This window comes from Rhododendron vialii, chromosome 4a (genome assembly GCF_030253575.1).
Source record: "Rhododendron vialii isolate Sample 1 chromosome 4a, ASM3025357v1".
Taxonomy (NCBI): Eukaryota; Viridiplantae; Streptophyta; class Magnoliopsida; order Ericales; family Ericaceae; genus Rhododendron; species Rhododendron vialii.
Genome location: NC_080560.1, coordinates 39,264,222 through 39,280,224, shown reverse-complemented (window position 1 = coordinate 39,280,224; position 16,003 = coordinate 39,264,222). Strand labels below are relative to the sequence as shown.

General features: G+C 37.9%; 1 protein-coding gene across 2 annotated transcripts; it reads left to right on the top strand.

Moving 5' to 3' along the window:
* The first annotated feature begins 745 nt into the window (after positions 1 to 745).
* On the top strand, positions 746 to 10,285 carry LOC131321631 (probable ATP-dependent DNA helicase CHR12). 2 transcript variants are annotated; one of them, XM_058352514.1, is made up of 11 exons: positions 746 to 926; positions 1,410 to 1,474; positions 1,990 to 2,178; positions 2,491 to 2,640; positions 3,368 to 3,751; positions 4,247 to 4,506; positions 4,631 to 4,849; positions 6,528 to 6,735; positions 6,812 to 6,965; positions 7,743 to 8,345; positions 9,182 to 10,285. In XM_058352514.1, the coding sequence occupies exons 1-11, from the start codon at positions 752 to 754 to the stop codon at positions 9,829 to 9,831; spliced, it is 3,057 nt and encodes a 1,018-aa protein (XP_058208497.1). In that variant the 5' UTR covers positions 746 to 751; the 3' UTR covers positions 9,832 to 10,285. The 2 variants fall into 2 exon arrangements, with proteins under 2 accessions (XP_058208497.1, XP_058208498.1); XM_058352515.1 differs by having other exon boundaries at positions 8,868 to 9,207.
* The last annotated feature ends 5,718 nt before the right edge of the window (positions 10,286 to 16,003 follow it).

Sequence of the window (16,003 nt, the reverse complement as noted above, 5' to 3'; positions counted from 1 at the left end):
CATGGGCGCGATGCCCCTTTTCCAAAAAGAGGAGAAGGGGTTAGTGGAAGGCTTACTCGTATTATTTGAAAGCTGAATGGTGGATTCTGGAGTTCGTGTATTTGGTGACAATCAAGCTCTAACCAATTGTCCATCGATGACTAAAGAAAATCATATTTTTCTACTTCCACTTCCAGTTGTTTTGTTGAATGTTGAGGTTCTTTATTCGTAGTCCATTGTTTTGGACATAGGTTGGATGATTTGTTGGGATAAGATATCAGAAATGGAATCTGGTTATCTATTCTAATTGGTATGGACAAAATTCTGAAGCTGGCTCACATTTTCACTATACCCAAATTGGCCTTCTGTCGCAAAATTACCCTTGCTACACTTGTTTTCCCCAACTCAATTGCCTTTGTAACTGCCCAGTATATATAAGGTCAATATGTTAACTAACTACAAGACACCGTATTCCCCACGTTTTAAAGTTTTTTTTTCCAAAATTCAAGTGACTCTCTCTCTTTGGGTATTTTTGTGTGGAATTGAAGTTTTGCAGCAAAGAAAAATGCTGCAAGATAGAAGGTTTTTCTTTTCTCATCTTGATTTGCCTAAATTGAATTGCACACGCATCGCGTGTGCCCAACTGCTAGTCAGTATATGAATGAACAGCCAGCGAGAGCTGGCCAAATGCTACATTGTCTTGACTCTTGCAGGCAATAGACACTATCAAAACTTATACACAATATAAAGCTGAATATAGAATTTCACTTGAATGTTCGTGATGCAGGATGATGATATTGGGATCTCAAAAGAAGGAGATTTGATGGCGGCCCTTCAAAATGCACTTGTGAAACAAAGACCAAATTGCATGTCAGGTTTTGATTTGACAGAATCAAGGGATAAGCGTTTGCAGAGCCATATACAGCATCGTCTGTCTGAACTTGAAGGTTAGTTCTCCTCTCAAAAAAAAATTCTCCAAATTTTTTGACTGTTTTGTCATCCGGTTTTTTTTGTCTGTAGCGATTTTTTATCAATTTTTTTGCTTCTTTTTTACTTTTGGATCTATATAGCGCATCTATTCAAAAAGTAAAAAAGTTTGTTAAAAAAATTGACTAAAGACGAAAAAATACGCAAACGAACTTTTTTATCCCAAAACTTATCTCAAAACTGACAACCAAATAAGGAAAGAATATGCAAACGAACTTTTTTATCCCAAAACTTATCTCAAAACTGACAACCAAACAAGGTGCATATCTCTTTTAGTTGATAACGCTATATTGTATTGTAAGTATGTTGAGCAATGAAAATCCCCTTGGAAATTTCATTAGCAGCTCATGATAAAATGGGCAGTCTTCATGTGATCTCTTCCAGAGGTCAAGTTATTATTTGAATGATTCTATGCGACATTGCTTATAATTGTTTTGAACCAGAATTGCCTGCAAGCAGAGGCGAGGACCTGCAGTCAAAGTGCTTGCTTGAACTCTATGGACTAAAGGTAGACGTGATTTTATAGTTTCTTCAAAAGTATCTGGTTATTGATTACTTGTGCAGTTGCATGTGAAGTTCATGTTTTCTAGGTTGACAGTAATTATTTGTACTAATCAAATGCATAATTCAGCTGCTTATTTAATATAGAAATATTTATGTTTTAGATGAAATGATTCTTGCAACAAACCTCTTAGCCATGTGATTGAGCATCAGTCTCAGAAACAGGTCTTAGCATTCCCCCTTTTCTAACAAAGAGGACGATCTGGCGTTTTCATTTTCAAAATGGCTATAGCTGGCTTGGAAAGATCCATTTGAAAGGAAGATATCGAAAACAATGAGTTCTCATATTACAGTTGTAGTAACTACACTGATGGTTTTATAACTTTTATTCATATATTCCATTTGACATAGTTAAGTTTTTTGAATCCCACGGTTATCTTGTGTGACCTTTTATACTTGGATGTTATGCTGCCCATAGATGAATGCGTTTGTCATGATAATTAGCTTGTTTTGTCCTGTCAGCTTTCAGAGTTGCAGAGCAAAGTTCGGTCTGATGTGAGTTCAGAGTACTGGCTTCGTCTGCATTGTGCATATCCTGACAAGCAGTTGTATGATTGGAGCATGATGCGATTACCTTGTCCTATGTATGGCCTTGGGGATGCTTTCGCCATGGGAGCTGATGATAACTTAAAGAAGAAACGTGATGCTGATGTTAGTTTTGTCTCTTTGTTTCTTACTTTAACTTCAGAATTTTTCTTTTTTCCGTGGAATCTAGAGATATTGGACCCAGAGGACCTTATGGTTTGTGGATGCTATCTGCACAGAACATTTGTGTCTTACATTAGTTCTACCACTCAACTTTTTCCCTGATGAATTTAGAGAAGCGGTCATTGAGCAATGAGCATCACTTTGAAAATTTAACTTTCAGTTATAAGAGAATAGGAAAATCAATTAGGGATTATATTTTCAAATATGTATTAATTTTGAACACACTGCTGATGTTTGGAAACACCTTTGTTGCAGAGGCTGTCCAGGTTACAAGAGGAGGAAAAGAACCTTGTGGAAACAAAGAAAAGGAAGTTCTTCGCAGATATATTGAATGCAGCTCGTGACCTCCAATTGCAAGTACAAGCTGCTCAAAAACGCCGGAAACAAAGGAATGATGGTGTTCAGGCATCCTTTTCTTTCTCTCTCACTTTATTTTCTTCCTATCTTTCCCTCTAATTTTACACGCGGAAGTGGTAAATTGGATTTGCTCATGGATGATTAATCCCCTTGTGACGAGTATTGCCAAACATGGAGATTATTTCTCAATCTTAAACAAAAAGATAGCCATTAACCTTTTGCCACCTTTTCGTTTATGGTTCAAGGCTGGTGTGTGCAAGATTGACTGGACATTTAGATTTCATACCCAATGGATGTAGGAGAAACAAAATTAGTACTTTTTACTGGGTGATCCACTTTTCATCTTTAGATCATCGAGGAACATGTCTGTGTAGAAATTAAAATAGTTACTCAAGCCTTGCTGCAGATTTGACTTCTAGTCATAGTAGAAGTTTATGAACAACGAACATGTCAAGCTATCAAAAGTAGGAAGTACCTCTTGATGTTTTCGGAAATGACATATTCTTCGGCAGTATAACTTGATGTTAATTTAGTCGATTGTACAGATATTTCGTCCATTTCATGGTTATCTCTTCTGCGGAGAAATCTTTAGCTACAAAGTAGTTTGCGCGTATCCTGTGGCTATTTGTCAGTTATATCAGATTTGATTTGATTTGTGTTTTTTTTAGCTAAGTGAAACAAATTTGTAAGAGTAATATTTTCAAAGCATGTAAAGATTCTTAATTTCTTAAAGGTTATGTTACTAGGATTCAATTCGATATTTGACATTATACAGGCATGGCATGGAAGACAAAGGCAACGTGCCACACGGGCAGAGAAATTGAGGTTCCAAGCTCTCAAATCTGATGATCAGGAAGCTTACATGCGTATGGTTGAGGAAAGCAAGAATGAACGGCTAACCATGCTTTTGGGAAAAACTAATGATCTCCTTGTTCGTTTGGGAGCTGCTGTCCAACGTCAAAAAGATGCTGAACATGATGGGATTGAACCCTTGAAAGATGCCGAGTTGGCTGCGTCAACGAGTGGAACCCTTGGGGATTCTTTTTCTGAGGAAGATGCTGACATTGTTGATACTGAACCCAGTTCCCATGTTAAAACAGGGGATTTACTTGAAGGCCAGCGGCAGTATAACTCAGTAATTCATTCAATTCAGGAAAAGGTAAATAATGACGTCTTAGTCATTGGCCTAATATGGTGATAGGTGGTATGTGTTTGGACTTCCTTGAATGTGAAGATGTTTCAGAGTTATTGCTCGTCTAATTATCTAATCTCCCGCATAATATGATACAATGTTTGGGGTGGATGTATTAAAATTCCATGTTTTTTGGGTTTTCTAATACGACAGATATCTAATCCCAAACTCACACGTTAGAACCAAACTTAGGATAGGTAGGCCCCTTGGATTTATAGCCCATTCTGATGCTCAAATTCAGATAAAGGGACATTAAGATCTAATGAGAGCATGTCTGTTCATTTTTCGCATCTTATAGTTCCTTAGATTTAAGCATAAGAGGGAGTGTCTCCTGCCAAAACCTTAGCTGGTGCGGTTGTATGTATCCCTTCATCTGATATATGTATGCAACTTTTTTGTAGCTTGTGAATTATTTTGGTTAAAATAGAAGTTTGGAAGCTCATCGGATCTTTTACTCCACAGGTAACAGAGCAACCATCCATGCTTCAGGGTGGAGAATTAAGGCCCTACCAGTTAGAAGGGCTTCAGTGGATGCTGTCTTTGTTCAATAACAATCTTAATGGAATTTTGGCGGATGAGATGGGGTTAGGCAAGACAATCCAAACCATTTCCTTAGTTGCATATCTTATGGAAAACAAGGGCGTTGCTGGGCCCCACTTGATTATAGCCCCAAAGGCTGTGCTACCTAATTGGGTTAATGAGTTCTCAACCTGGGCTCCAAGGTACATGGCTTGAAAACCATCCCCCTGAGTGTGCAAATGCTGCATGTTCATATGCTTGTTAAGTTGTTAGTGTACATTCCTTAGTTCTCGTTTTGAATAAAGCTTAAATTTTTTCCTTTTGCAGTATAGTAGCCATTCTTTATGATGGACGTCGAGACGAAAGAAAGGCACTGAGGGAAGAGTACTCTGGAGAGGGGAAATTCAATGTTTTAATCACCCACTATGACCTTATTATGAGAGACAAAGCATTTTTGAAGAAAATTCACTGGAACCTCATGGTTGTTGACGAAGGACATAGGTTGAAAAATCACGAATCTGCTCTTGCAAGGACTCTTGTTTCAGGGTATACTGCAGTCCTCGCTTATTCTTAGAACTTCATATCCTGCTTTGTCTCTAGGATTGTTTATTCTTTTAGTTTTAGACTGGGGTGAATCTTCCACATAACTGTGCGCGCTTTCTTTCTTCTTCTTCTTCTTTTTTTCAGGGATGGGAGGCGATGGCTATTTCTTATCTGCTTTTATTCCCTTTTTAATTATTCACCTCTCTTTCTCTCACGGAGCTTGTAGAACTTTGTTACTGTCATTGCACACCTAGGAGTCATAGTGTCATCTTTAATCCAAATAGCAGTTGATTATGGTATTTCTGTTGGTTTTATCTTGGTTTTGTGGATTTATATTTTTAGCTTAAATTATATTCACGTCAGAGGTTTGTTCAAAAAGATCTAGGTGTTTTTGAATATAATGGAATACTATAACAACGACAGAGCTCAATGTAGCTCACCCAATTGATTAGGACCTAAGGCTTTCTTTCGTTTGCTTTGTTCGTTGGAGGTTCTTCTTGTTTTATTTTTTGGCATAGTGGATTTGTGGCGGTTTCTTTTTGTCAAACCCCTAAAAAAGCAAGGAAGACTCCCTTTTTGCTTTTTTCTTTGAAGGCTTTTTCTGTATGCACCTAGAATCAGATGGCCTCTCCTTTTGGTCAAAGTCAAACAAATCATTCTTGTTTTATTTTTTTCCTTAAATTGTAGTTTTGTTTGTTTTGTTGATATATTTGTTAACTCTTTTTCGTGTTATATGGGATCTCTTATGGACATGGGAAAGGTTGTGATCCAGTTCATTGCCTATTAGAAGTAGAAGTGCTTTGGTGGAATCACAGACATAAATTTATTTCAGTCTGTTCAATAATGATATTTTTGCGACATAGCTATGCCGTTTGGAATTTATTTTGTTCGAGTTGTATGTTTCTTTCTTAGGCTTGTAGTTGATTGTGTCAGTTTAAATCAACGCAAGACCTCTATGAACCAACAAGAGCCTCCTAGGTGTCCCCCAAATTAGGGACTCATTGAGATCGTGTAAACATGAGCTTGTAATATACCTACAACTACGCTTGGAACAGTTAGTGCAAGAACTAGAAATTATGGATCAATATCCCACATAAATGTAAAAGATCCTTCATAGCACCTCAAGCTCCGTTAGGTCAATAACATGACATTGAGACCCTCAGCTCCACTGTAGAATTTCCCTCTGTAATAATTGGCTGAATGATGTCGTAAGGGAACAAGGGACATGACCCAATTTTTTCAAATTCTGTTAAAAGCTGGTTCATTTTTATGGAATAAGCTGGTTATTTTTTTGTTCTTCTGGCCTCTTGTATTAGCTTTAGAAGAGTTGAATGGCAAGTTCTCTCTCTTGCACTCTGACCAAAACTAGAAAAAGTCTATATAAAAGATAAACAACTCCCTTGGGTTTTACTTACCTAGCAAGAAGTACTTGGAATAGAAGCCCCTTCCGGATGTACTTTTGTAATCCGTTTCCACTCCATGTCTACTTTAGCCAATATTTAGGTCAATAAGTGGAGCATTCTCTGAGTAAATCGTTGTTTCCAATCCTCATATATTATCAATTGTTCCTTTGTCCTGTTTATTCTTTCAAGTTAGTTTACTTTATCGTTTCTTTCTGTGTTTGATATGTTTCTAATGGATTTGTTTATGGTTGTCTAATAGTGTACTCATATGTATCCAGTTACCGGATTCGACGCCGACTCCTACTTACTGGTACCCCTATCCAGAATACTTTACAGGAGTTATGGTCCCTGCTCAACTTTCTCCTTCCAAACATATTTAACTCAGTTGAGAATTTCGAGGAGTGGTTTAATGCACCTTTTGCGGATCGAGGTGATGTTTCTCTGACAGATGAGGAAGAACTATTGATCATTCGCCGCCTGCACCATGTGGGTGATGGCTTCTAGTTTCTTTTCTGGTTATTTTTTCTGAATTTCTATTTTTTTATGCATTTTCTTTTCGTAGGTTATAAGGCCATTCATATTGAGGAGGAAAAAAAATGAGGTGGAGAAGTTTCTTCCTGGGAAAACACAGGTGATACTGAAATGTGACATGTCAGCATGGCAGAAAGTGTATTATCAGCAAGTGACAGATGTGGGGAGAGTTGGTCTTGGTACTGGTAAGTTGTTGCCTATTCAGGCATGTCTTTTCCGTCCTCACTTACTGCAAAACTTTCTCATTTGTAGTTGATCATATAAACTTGCACTATACTCCTTTAGTCCAACTTTGAGCTTAATTTGAAATTTCTCTGTGGGGTCTCTCTCTCTCTCGGGCGCATGCATGCACGCACACGCGCACGCACGCGCGCGCACACACAGAGAAACCTACAACTTACCCATATTATTTGGAGAATGTTACATATTACGTTTCCTTTTGGCATACTAGAATAAACCATGCACTGGTGACTTTCATTTGTTGTAAACTCGTTTGGTTTTGCATTGGTAAATTGCTTTAAGATAACTTCATAAAGTTCGTACTGTGAACTCATCGAATTTGTATCCATTTACCAAGTCAGTATCTACAAATGGTTTATTGGCGTCGTCGTTTTCCTTTTATGGTCAATGATAATTGGCTGTTGGAAGTTGCCTAAATCTCAAAGTTATGCAAAAGTACAGCAACGCTACGCTTTATCCTTTGAGCAGTTCTTTCAGAGAACAACAATTAGGACTTGTATCCAGTAGCCTGGATTTCTCCTATTTATGTAATAATCTATTGGCTCACTGCAATGCTCTTTCACCTTCTGTATACAATTTCCATTGCATACTTGCTTTTATGTCTATGAAATAACACTCTTTTTGTTGCATGCTGTGAATACTCACGTTTCTAATCAATTAATCGACAATTTTCTGAAACAGATAAACTTTCCTTTTCTTAACAAATATAAACTTATTGGCAGGATCTGGAAAATCGAAGAGTTTACAAAACCTAACAATGCAGCTCAGGAAGTGCTGCAACCACCCATACCTGTTTGTTGGCGAATATAATATCTGGCGAAGGGAAGAAATTTTTAGAGCATCTGGGAAATTTGAGCTACTTGACCGTTTACTCCCCAAGCTTCGCAGAGCAGGACATAGAGTCCTCCTTTTCTCACAAATGACTCGACTCATGGACATTCTTGAAGTTTATTTGCAACTTCATGATTTTAAATATCTCAGGCTTGACGGGTCAACAAAAACCGAGGAAAGAGGAACTTTGCTAAAGCAATTTAATGCTCCCGATTCTCCTTTCTTCATGTTTCTTCTGAGCACTCGCGCTGGGGGTCTTGGACTGAACTTACAAACAGCAGATACTGTGATAATGTTCGACAGTGACTGGAACCCGCAAATGGACCAACAGGCGGAGGATCGAGCGCATCGGATTGGGCAGAAGAAGGAAGTGAAGGTTTTTGTGTTGGTTAGTGTTGGGTCAATTGAGGAGGTGATTTTGGACCGTGCGAAACAGAAGATGGGTATAGATGCTAAGGTCATACAGGCAGGGCTGTTCAATACAACCTCAACAGGTTTGTCCTCGTTGATGTAATTCTTCGTATGACTTTGGAATTTTTGTTTTATGGGTGATTTCTATTCATCCCCGAGTAGTTGGGACGAATTCCTTTTAAGTTGAGTTATATTCTATGTTATCTGCAATGCAGATTGTTTTGCTATGAGGGCGGAGGCACACACATAGTTTTGGTATGAGGATTGGGAACACAATATGCTGGGCTTCTATAACTTAAATTAGTAAATTTTATTTCTTTCCAAGTGATATCTATGCAATAAAATAGCGTACTATTCTTCAAATTACCAGTGCAAAACACATTTCCAAGTTCTTACAGAAACGGAAAGGAAAAGTTTTGGGATTGCTCAATTTATCTTTTCTGGAATGGACGTATATGATGTTTCTAAACATGTTTTCCAATTTTTTTCGTTATATAAAAAACAATCATAATTCAGTAGGGTATTGGTATATTTCGGTCACATAGGTTGTATTTCGTGGTTGATTTCTGTCAAGTTTCTCTTGAGCAATGGAATTCATATTGTAGATGAAGCTGAAAGAATGCTGTCTCAAATATCTGTCATGATCCCACGCCTGTTTGGGACTTGTTGATGGATTGGCATCATCATATTGCATATGATTATATTTCTGTTTTCTTTGTTCCTTTCGCCAAAGATATTTCTTAGAGATGACAATATGGATGAGATTGCCCCAAAAGACACAGACATACAAACAAACGCAGTGCAACATAAAATGGGCGCAATGCAACCACACTCCTTTCCCTTCCTCTTCTTTTTCCTATTTGTACGGGATTTTGGACTAAATGAAGAGAACTGATGTAGTTCAACTTTTGTTATGCAGCTCAGGACAGAAGACAGATGTTGGAGGAGATTATGCGAAGAGGCACAAGGTCACTTGGGACAGACGTCCCAAGCGAGAGAGAAATCAACCGGCTTGCTGCGCGTTCGGACGAGGAGTTCTGGATGTTTGAGAAAATGGATGACGAGAGAAAGCTAAAGGAGAAATACAGATCTCGTCTCATGGAGGATCATGAGGTGCCAGATTGGGCATATAATGCACCAGAAAATAAGGATGGAAAGGGGAAAGGATTTGACTACGAAAGTCGCCACATCACCGGAAAGCGAAGAAGAAAAGATGTGGTATATGTGGATACACTCAGTGACTTACAATGGATGAAGGCAGTAGAAAATGGAGGAGATGTAGTAAAGCATTCTGCTCGAGGAAAGAGGATAGAGAATCTTCCTCCCGTTGGTAATGAGGTTATGACTAATGGTGTAGGGGAAGAAAAGAAACTAGTTGAAACAAAGAGCGAAACATTGTCACTGGCGAGTGAGGCGACAAGTGAAGACACAGCTAGTTTGGGCTTGAAAAGGTCCATGTCAGAGACCGAGTATATGCAGAAAACGGAAACTCAGGAGGGTGGAGAAAATGGTTGGGACGCTTTGAGTTGGAAGCCTCATAAAAAGAGGAGGTCAAGGTTAGTGTCCTGAGTTGTAATAGTTCTGCAGTTTCAATTCTAACAGTAGAGGAAACGGATAGATGTGATTGAAATGGTTCGGCGAAAACACTGGCAGAATTGCAAGGGTTTATGATTGACCCCTGTCGAGCCTTCTTGTTGTGACTTTAGTAGCTCATAGTTTAAGCATTGCACTTCTTCCTCATTTTGCGACCTTTTTTACTGGTGCGGTTGTGACCCATGTGTTCCCTGCATCGTTCCGCTTATTCTTGTAGTCTACAATTCTTTCTATCTATCTATAAGTGAACCAACACCATGTAATTCCATTCAATTTATATCAGGTGGAACTGTACATTTTTTCCCAATTTACGAGCTTGTGAGAGCTATTTGGGGGATTTGTGACGATTGTAATGTTGCAATTAGATAAAGAAATGATGTGACATTGTGAGAGGGTTTTATGAGAAGGGAAACGGAATTATTGTTAGCAATAACCCTTGGAGCTCAACTCCATCCTTTTTGATTGGTATTTTCATGTGATTGATGACCGTAAAGATGAAATGACAGTAATGACAAAATGATAGTTGTTTTCAAAGCTTTTCCGTCTTTAGTGAACTTTCTTTTGTTTTCGAGAGGAAGCGGGAGGCTTGGCGACGAATTGTTGGTGGCGGTACGGTTGTCGCTGGTGGTCGTTAATGGAAGGGGATGGATGTCGTTGTAGTTTGATTTACTGTTGGGCTGGTACAAGGCTTTGTAGGTAGACTTAAGTGGGCTTGTATGGAATGGGCTGGGTAGTAATGGGCCTGTAGAAATATAAATATGGGAAAATGACGGTCTCTAGGACGTGTTTTGATAATTAATACCTGCCAAGGACATTTTCAGTATTAACAAATGTTCTTAGTATATCCTTGACGGATATTAATTATCAAAACACGTCATTGGCCGTCATTTTCCCTTACTTTTAACTATTATGAGCATAGGGTAGATTCTTTGTATTCTAAACACTTGGGGCTTGTTCATTTGGATTGGTCTCAAAACTCTTGCGCATAGTTCCCAATAAATTTTCTCTATCTTTTCTTCTCCACTCATCACTCTTAAAAAACCTCTCTCAAAATATAAATTGAATAGGGTCTTGGTGATTAAGGCTTGAATCTTAAAAGTTGTCCTTTTTAAAATTTAATTTTAAAAAATTTCTCAGGTGCTATAAATTTTTATGGGGCAAGTCCATAAGAGGCTTTCTTTGGCTTCAATCGGACCCATTGCTAGTGGACGGTGGATTGTGTTGGGATAAAAATCTCCGATCCCACCTGCAAAGGAAGTGTAATGAAAAAATAAACACATACACATAACACACAATATTTACGTGGTTCAACTCCAACCTTCTTCCCATGAGAGAGATAGAGAGTTTCCATTATATGAAAAATAGTACTCCCCCTCCAGCTCCTAATTAACACATGGCTCCATACAATGTCTCTTTTTCCTCACATTTACTAATCTCCTCTCATCTCACGACCGGTGTATCCGGCAGCTGGAGCTATCCTCTCACTCAATGGCAGAGGGACATAGAGACAACGGGTAGCCGATGTCCCTACTGGCTGCCAAATTTTTATAGAGATATGTATAATTTTTACTCATTTGATCCCATTTTAAAATTTATTTTTGCCTCGGTCCATATAAGGGTTTTGTACTTAATTAAGGAAAAAATGAGTCAAAATATCTCTACCCACAAAATTTCCAAATGTAGCACTAATTTGTTCGTTCCTCAAAACAAATCAAGGGTTTTATTCCTGAATTACACATAGTTCAAATTTCGACTCCACTTATCGAAGATCCTGACTCCGCTGCTGCTATCACCCAACCCGTAAGCCACTTTTTCTTATGCTCTCTGCCACGCTAAACCCACATATATACAGGTATAGATGCCACTGCATGCTCGGAAAAATGGGAAGGGACTCTTGAAATGCCTGCAAAGAAGCTTCTGGATAGCAATAGAAAAGCCCATCCGGACTTTGTGAATACACAACTCCAATTCATTTATGGCTTCAAACTTCCCATGCATGCAAAATAATGCCATTAAATTTTTTCTCTTTTTCTTCTTCAAGAGCGTTATCACATTAGCAAAAAACCCAACAGATTGATCAGCCGAGATTAGTCAATGTGCGCAAAACTTGACCCAAATAGTTGAATTAAAAAAACACCATAATTTATAACGTTTGTTTTAGGTGCGCGACATGTGGCATGGGAGACTTTTTCTTGCGGGCGTTTGGAAAGTAAGAAAATGAGTATTAACAAAATGGAAAATTTGGACAGGAAAGGGGTATACCACTAACATTGTCAGCGAAAAGGTGCTTATGTAAGCCATGCATGAATTAGATTCTTTTGGCTTTAATGTGTTATAAAGTTGAAATAATTAAAAATTAAAAAAAAAAAAACTGAAAGTATATGAAATACCGAAAAGGCCAACTCAAAAAAAGGAGTTCACTCGAGGCCAAAGGGGACCTCCTGACGTATTCTCAGTTAAATATTCTCCATTTAATTACTAATTGTTTCTACTTCAACAAAATCATAAAAAATATTTCATTTGATTTGTCCACTAAACAATTAATTAAGAAAAACTCACATAGAGTCCGATGCAACATCGATTTGCTCTCTTTTTGCTAACTGAAATATGGCTATGTTTACTTGCAGCTATCAAAATCTATTTTTTTACGCTAATTTGATTGACGTACCGTCTTCAAAAACTTGCTATTTGATTCTTATTTGTTAAAAAGACTCGGAGAAAGCACTAAAAAATATCGTTTAACTTACATTTGCCAAAACAATTATTTCAAAAAATGGTGGATACGCAAGCAATGGACGCTTTTGTTTTTCAAGAATATTTTTCTGATCATTTTATTCAAAACTGATTTCAAAAGTACTTGATCTAATTGATAGGTTTGTGGAAGGTTGGAAAGGGTTGTGCATTTTTTTTTTGGGGGGTGCTTTGAATGATAAGTCTTCTTGTGTCCAACCTAACATTGGTTCTACAAATTAATACCAAAAAAGTATATCGAAAAATCTATTTTAGAATCACAAATGGTGCATGTAGGTTAATTAATTTGCTCCACTTTTTCGATACCCACAACATTTTTTCTTAAACTAAATTTGCATGATAGTAATTGATATGACTGCTAGGAAATTATATTCTAAAATTTGTTTCCATATAAAGATGAAACAACTAACGGATATAGTAACAAAAATTATTCTCTCTCTCTCTCTCTCTCTCTCTCTCTCTCTCTCTCTCTCTCTCTCTCTCTCTCTCTCTCTCTCTCTCTCTCTCTCTCTCTCTCTCTCTCAAAAAGTGGGATGACATAACAAAAAGTTTTTGTGCTTAATAAAAGGAATCAAAGATTGAAAAGCTTGTGCTCTTACAGAACCACCAAGGGTTAAGCATACTAATTTTATAGAGTTTACATATATGGTATGGGGGTTGTGTACTTTGGGAAATAGGACAACATGCATGCACTATGTGAGCTTTAACATAAAAAATAAAAAAAACATATAATCACCATAAATTACGAGGATGGTTGTGTTTAGGACTACAGTATATTAATAGCTCAGGTTGCCCAGTTTGTTTTCATCTAGCTAGCTAGTTTCGTCCAATAGACCCGGAGATCATGTAGTGAGCATTTTAGCCGTTTATCTTAGCAGTCAATGCTGCGGATTTAAATCAAACTCGATCTTTCAGGGAACAGTTATTCTCTTCTGTGGAAGAGTTTTTTCATACTCCAGACCGTTGACTGGGTCCCCGGACCCTCGTCCAGGGTGACTTTGCTCACTACAGGGTCGACCCCGGACCCTCGTCTAGTTGTGTAGACACACCATTGGCTCAACAATTAATAATCGGAACCATTTACTTTATAATCCTTGCTGAGAAGATCATCCTTGCCAAATATCTTTGGGGCCAAATTTGGTTTGAAACTAAAACCATCGATTGATATTGCATGAAAGCTGAGTTTTCATATACTAGCAAGCAAGTTCTTATTGAAGCATGAATTTTGTTATTAGTGATCTTCTTAGTGAGAGATAAAACTTGCACATGGTATCTGCAGAGCGGGGTTCATTCCTTCTTATATTTTCAAAAAATTCAATCCGAGTACGTACCCCACCCTACGATGACAGATCCAAGCAAAAAGGTTACACGACAATAGACCCAAAAAGAGGCTAGCTTCACTTGACATGCAGATCTCAAAAACTTGAGTCGCAACTGCACGCGAGAGGGATGTTAACGAATAGAATCCCACGATCCTTAAGAATAGAATGAGTGATCACTTAATATAATATCGGAATCTCTCCGCCTAACCTTACAGCTCAACCTTTTGGTTGGAAGTAAAGTTTCCACAAAGTCTACAAAAATGAAAAAATGACCATTTTCTTAAGACCTTCTAAAGTGCAGTCACAAGAAACTTGAACTAGACTGGATAATAAAATACTGTAGTACTGGACTAGAGCCCAAACCTAAGAATCAGATCATGGCATCTTTGCGTACGCCTAGACCTTTCACAATCGCTTTCTATTACGAGCATTTCTCTCTCATATTGCCTTTTCATATACTCCACTATGCAGCGGTCTGTTTGGATGCTCAAAGTAGACTTTTATTTGAATGTTCTTGGATTTTTTATTTCTATTTTTAGTTATCACCTTTAGCTTTTTGCTATTTTTTTTTACTAAAGGAATGAAAAGGGTTTGTTCTTGGATTTTTTATTTCTATTTTTAGTTATCGCCTTTAGCTTTTTGCTATTTTTTTTTACTAAAGGAATGAAAAGGGTTTTGAATAAAAAGGCTTAAATTGCAGAAAGGATCTTCTTTCCGGATTTAGAGGGGTTTTTTTTTTTTTTTTGTGAATGATAGTCCAAGCTTTTTCCATTTGTGATATTTGATCTGTTCAAAGACGAACTGGAAGAATAAAAATAGTTTACATGGTTCACTAATGAGGAAATGGTTATAGAAAAGATTGTGAAAAGGTGTCCTCAGGGAGGATAGGGTCTGCGCAGTGAGCAATTATCAGGTCGATTCGGTGATTTTCTTTGGTCGCATAGGTTGATTCGGTGATTTTCTTTGGTCGCATAGGTTACTTAAGTGATAATCCAGGATGATCGGACATCAGTAGCTAGCTGCGTGATCGTAGCACATTCTTGTATTTTGAAAAGAGCAGCTAGTTAAATGAGTGGTATGTCCAGCAACCGAAACTTGACGAAACAACTTTCAAGGACTCATTGCGTTTTGTGAATCAATTGAATCCTGATGTGTTTCCAGGCCAGCGAGTTAGACCGGTGAGCTATTACACTTTCTTCATTTACCTTACCATTTATTTTCAAAATCCTTTGAACTCTAACTTTTTTTCAGGACATACATGTTTTTTTTTTGGGTAGAAAAAAACGAAAAATATTATACTTAAACCCTAAATGTGTTCTGATCACATAGCTACTGATGTTTGATAAACCTTTTTTTTTTAATAAGAAACACCTCCTCGTCGAGACAAAAAAAAAAAAAAAATTGCGGGGGTACGGTGGAAGGCGGTGGCGTTGGTCTCCCGCCGTGATCTTCTGTTGAGCTTTCACGGTTTTCACTTAATAGCAATGGTTGCTTCAGCGGCAGAGGGTGGTTGGTGCCGGTCTTTCTTCTCTAGTGGTTGCCTGTGGTGGTGTTTGGAGGAGACTTTTCGACAGGTACGATGGTGGTTTTGTCTAGTTTCGGTGGTGAGGAGGTGGCCGACGGCAGATGGTGTGCAAGGAAGACTAGGGTTTGGCTTTGGGCTTCTCAAATTGGGCTTTATTGTATATCTGGGCTTTTGGCCATTTGGTCGGACTTTAATATTTTCTTTTAGGCCATAGGGCTTTTTGGGCTTTTTGCCCTTAGGTGTTTTGTCCAATTTTGTTTCGACTCTCCTCCCCTTTCCCCTTATCTTGTTGTACCCTTTAACAAGATTCTTCAATAATATTATTTTGCCGATTAAAAAAAAAAAAAACCCTTCAGATCAAATAAAATAACCACGACATACTCGATAATGGGTTCACAACATGCGTGCCGTGCCTATGGCCCTAGGGCACCTAGCCCTCCCCAAAAACAAGTATTTGTGCTTTAATTCTTCTATATTAAAGTGTATGACGATTGATCGTCGGTCATTATATATGCGCTTGTCATAATCAAGCTTGGATAAAAACTCTTTT

Bases quoted from the DNA above. Each gene is read 5' to 3' on its own strand.
- LOC131321631 (XM_058352514.1), top strand. From the start codon at position 752: ATGTTCGTGATGCAGGATGATGATATTGGGATCTCAAAAGAAGGAGAT. The intron at 927-1,409 runs GTTAGTTCTCCT...GTTTTGAACCAG, and splicing joins TCGTCTGTCTGAACTTGAAG to AATTGCCTGCAAGCAGAGGC. The intron at 4,507-4,630 runs GTACATGGCTTG...TTCCTTTTGCAG, and splicing joins TTCTCAACCTGGGCTCCAAG to TATAGTAGCCATTCTTTATG.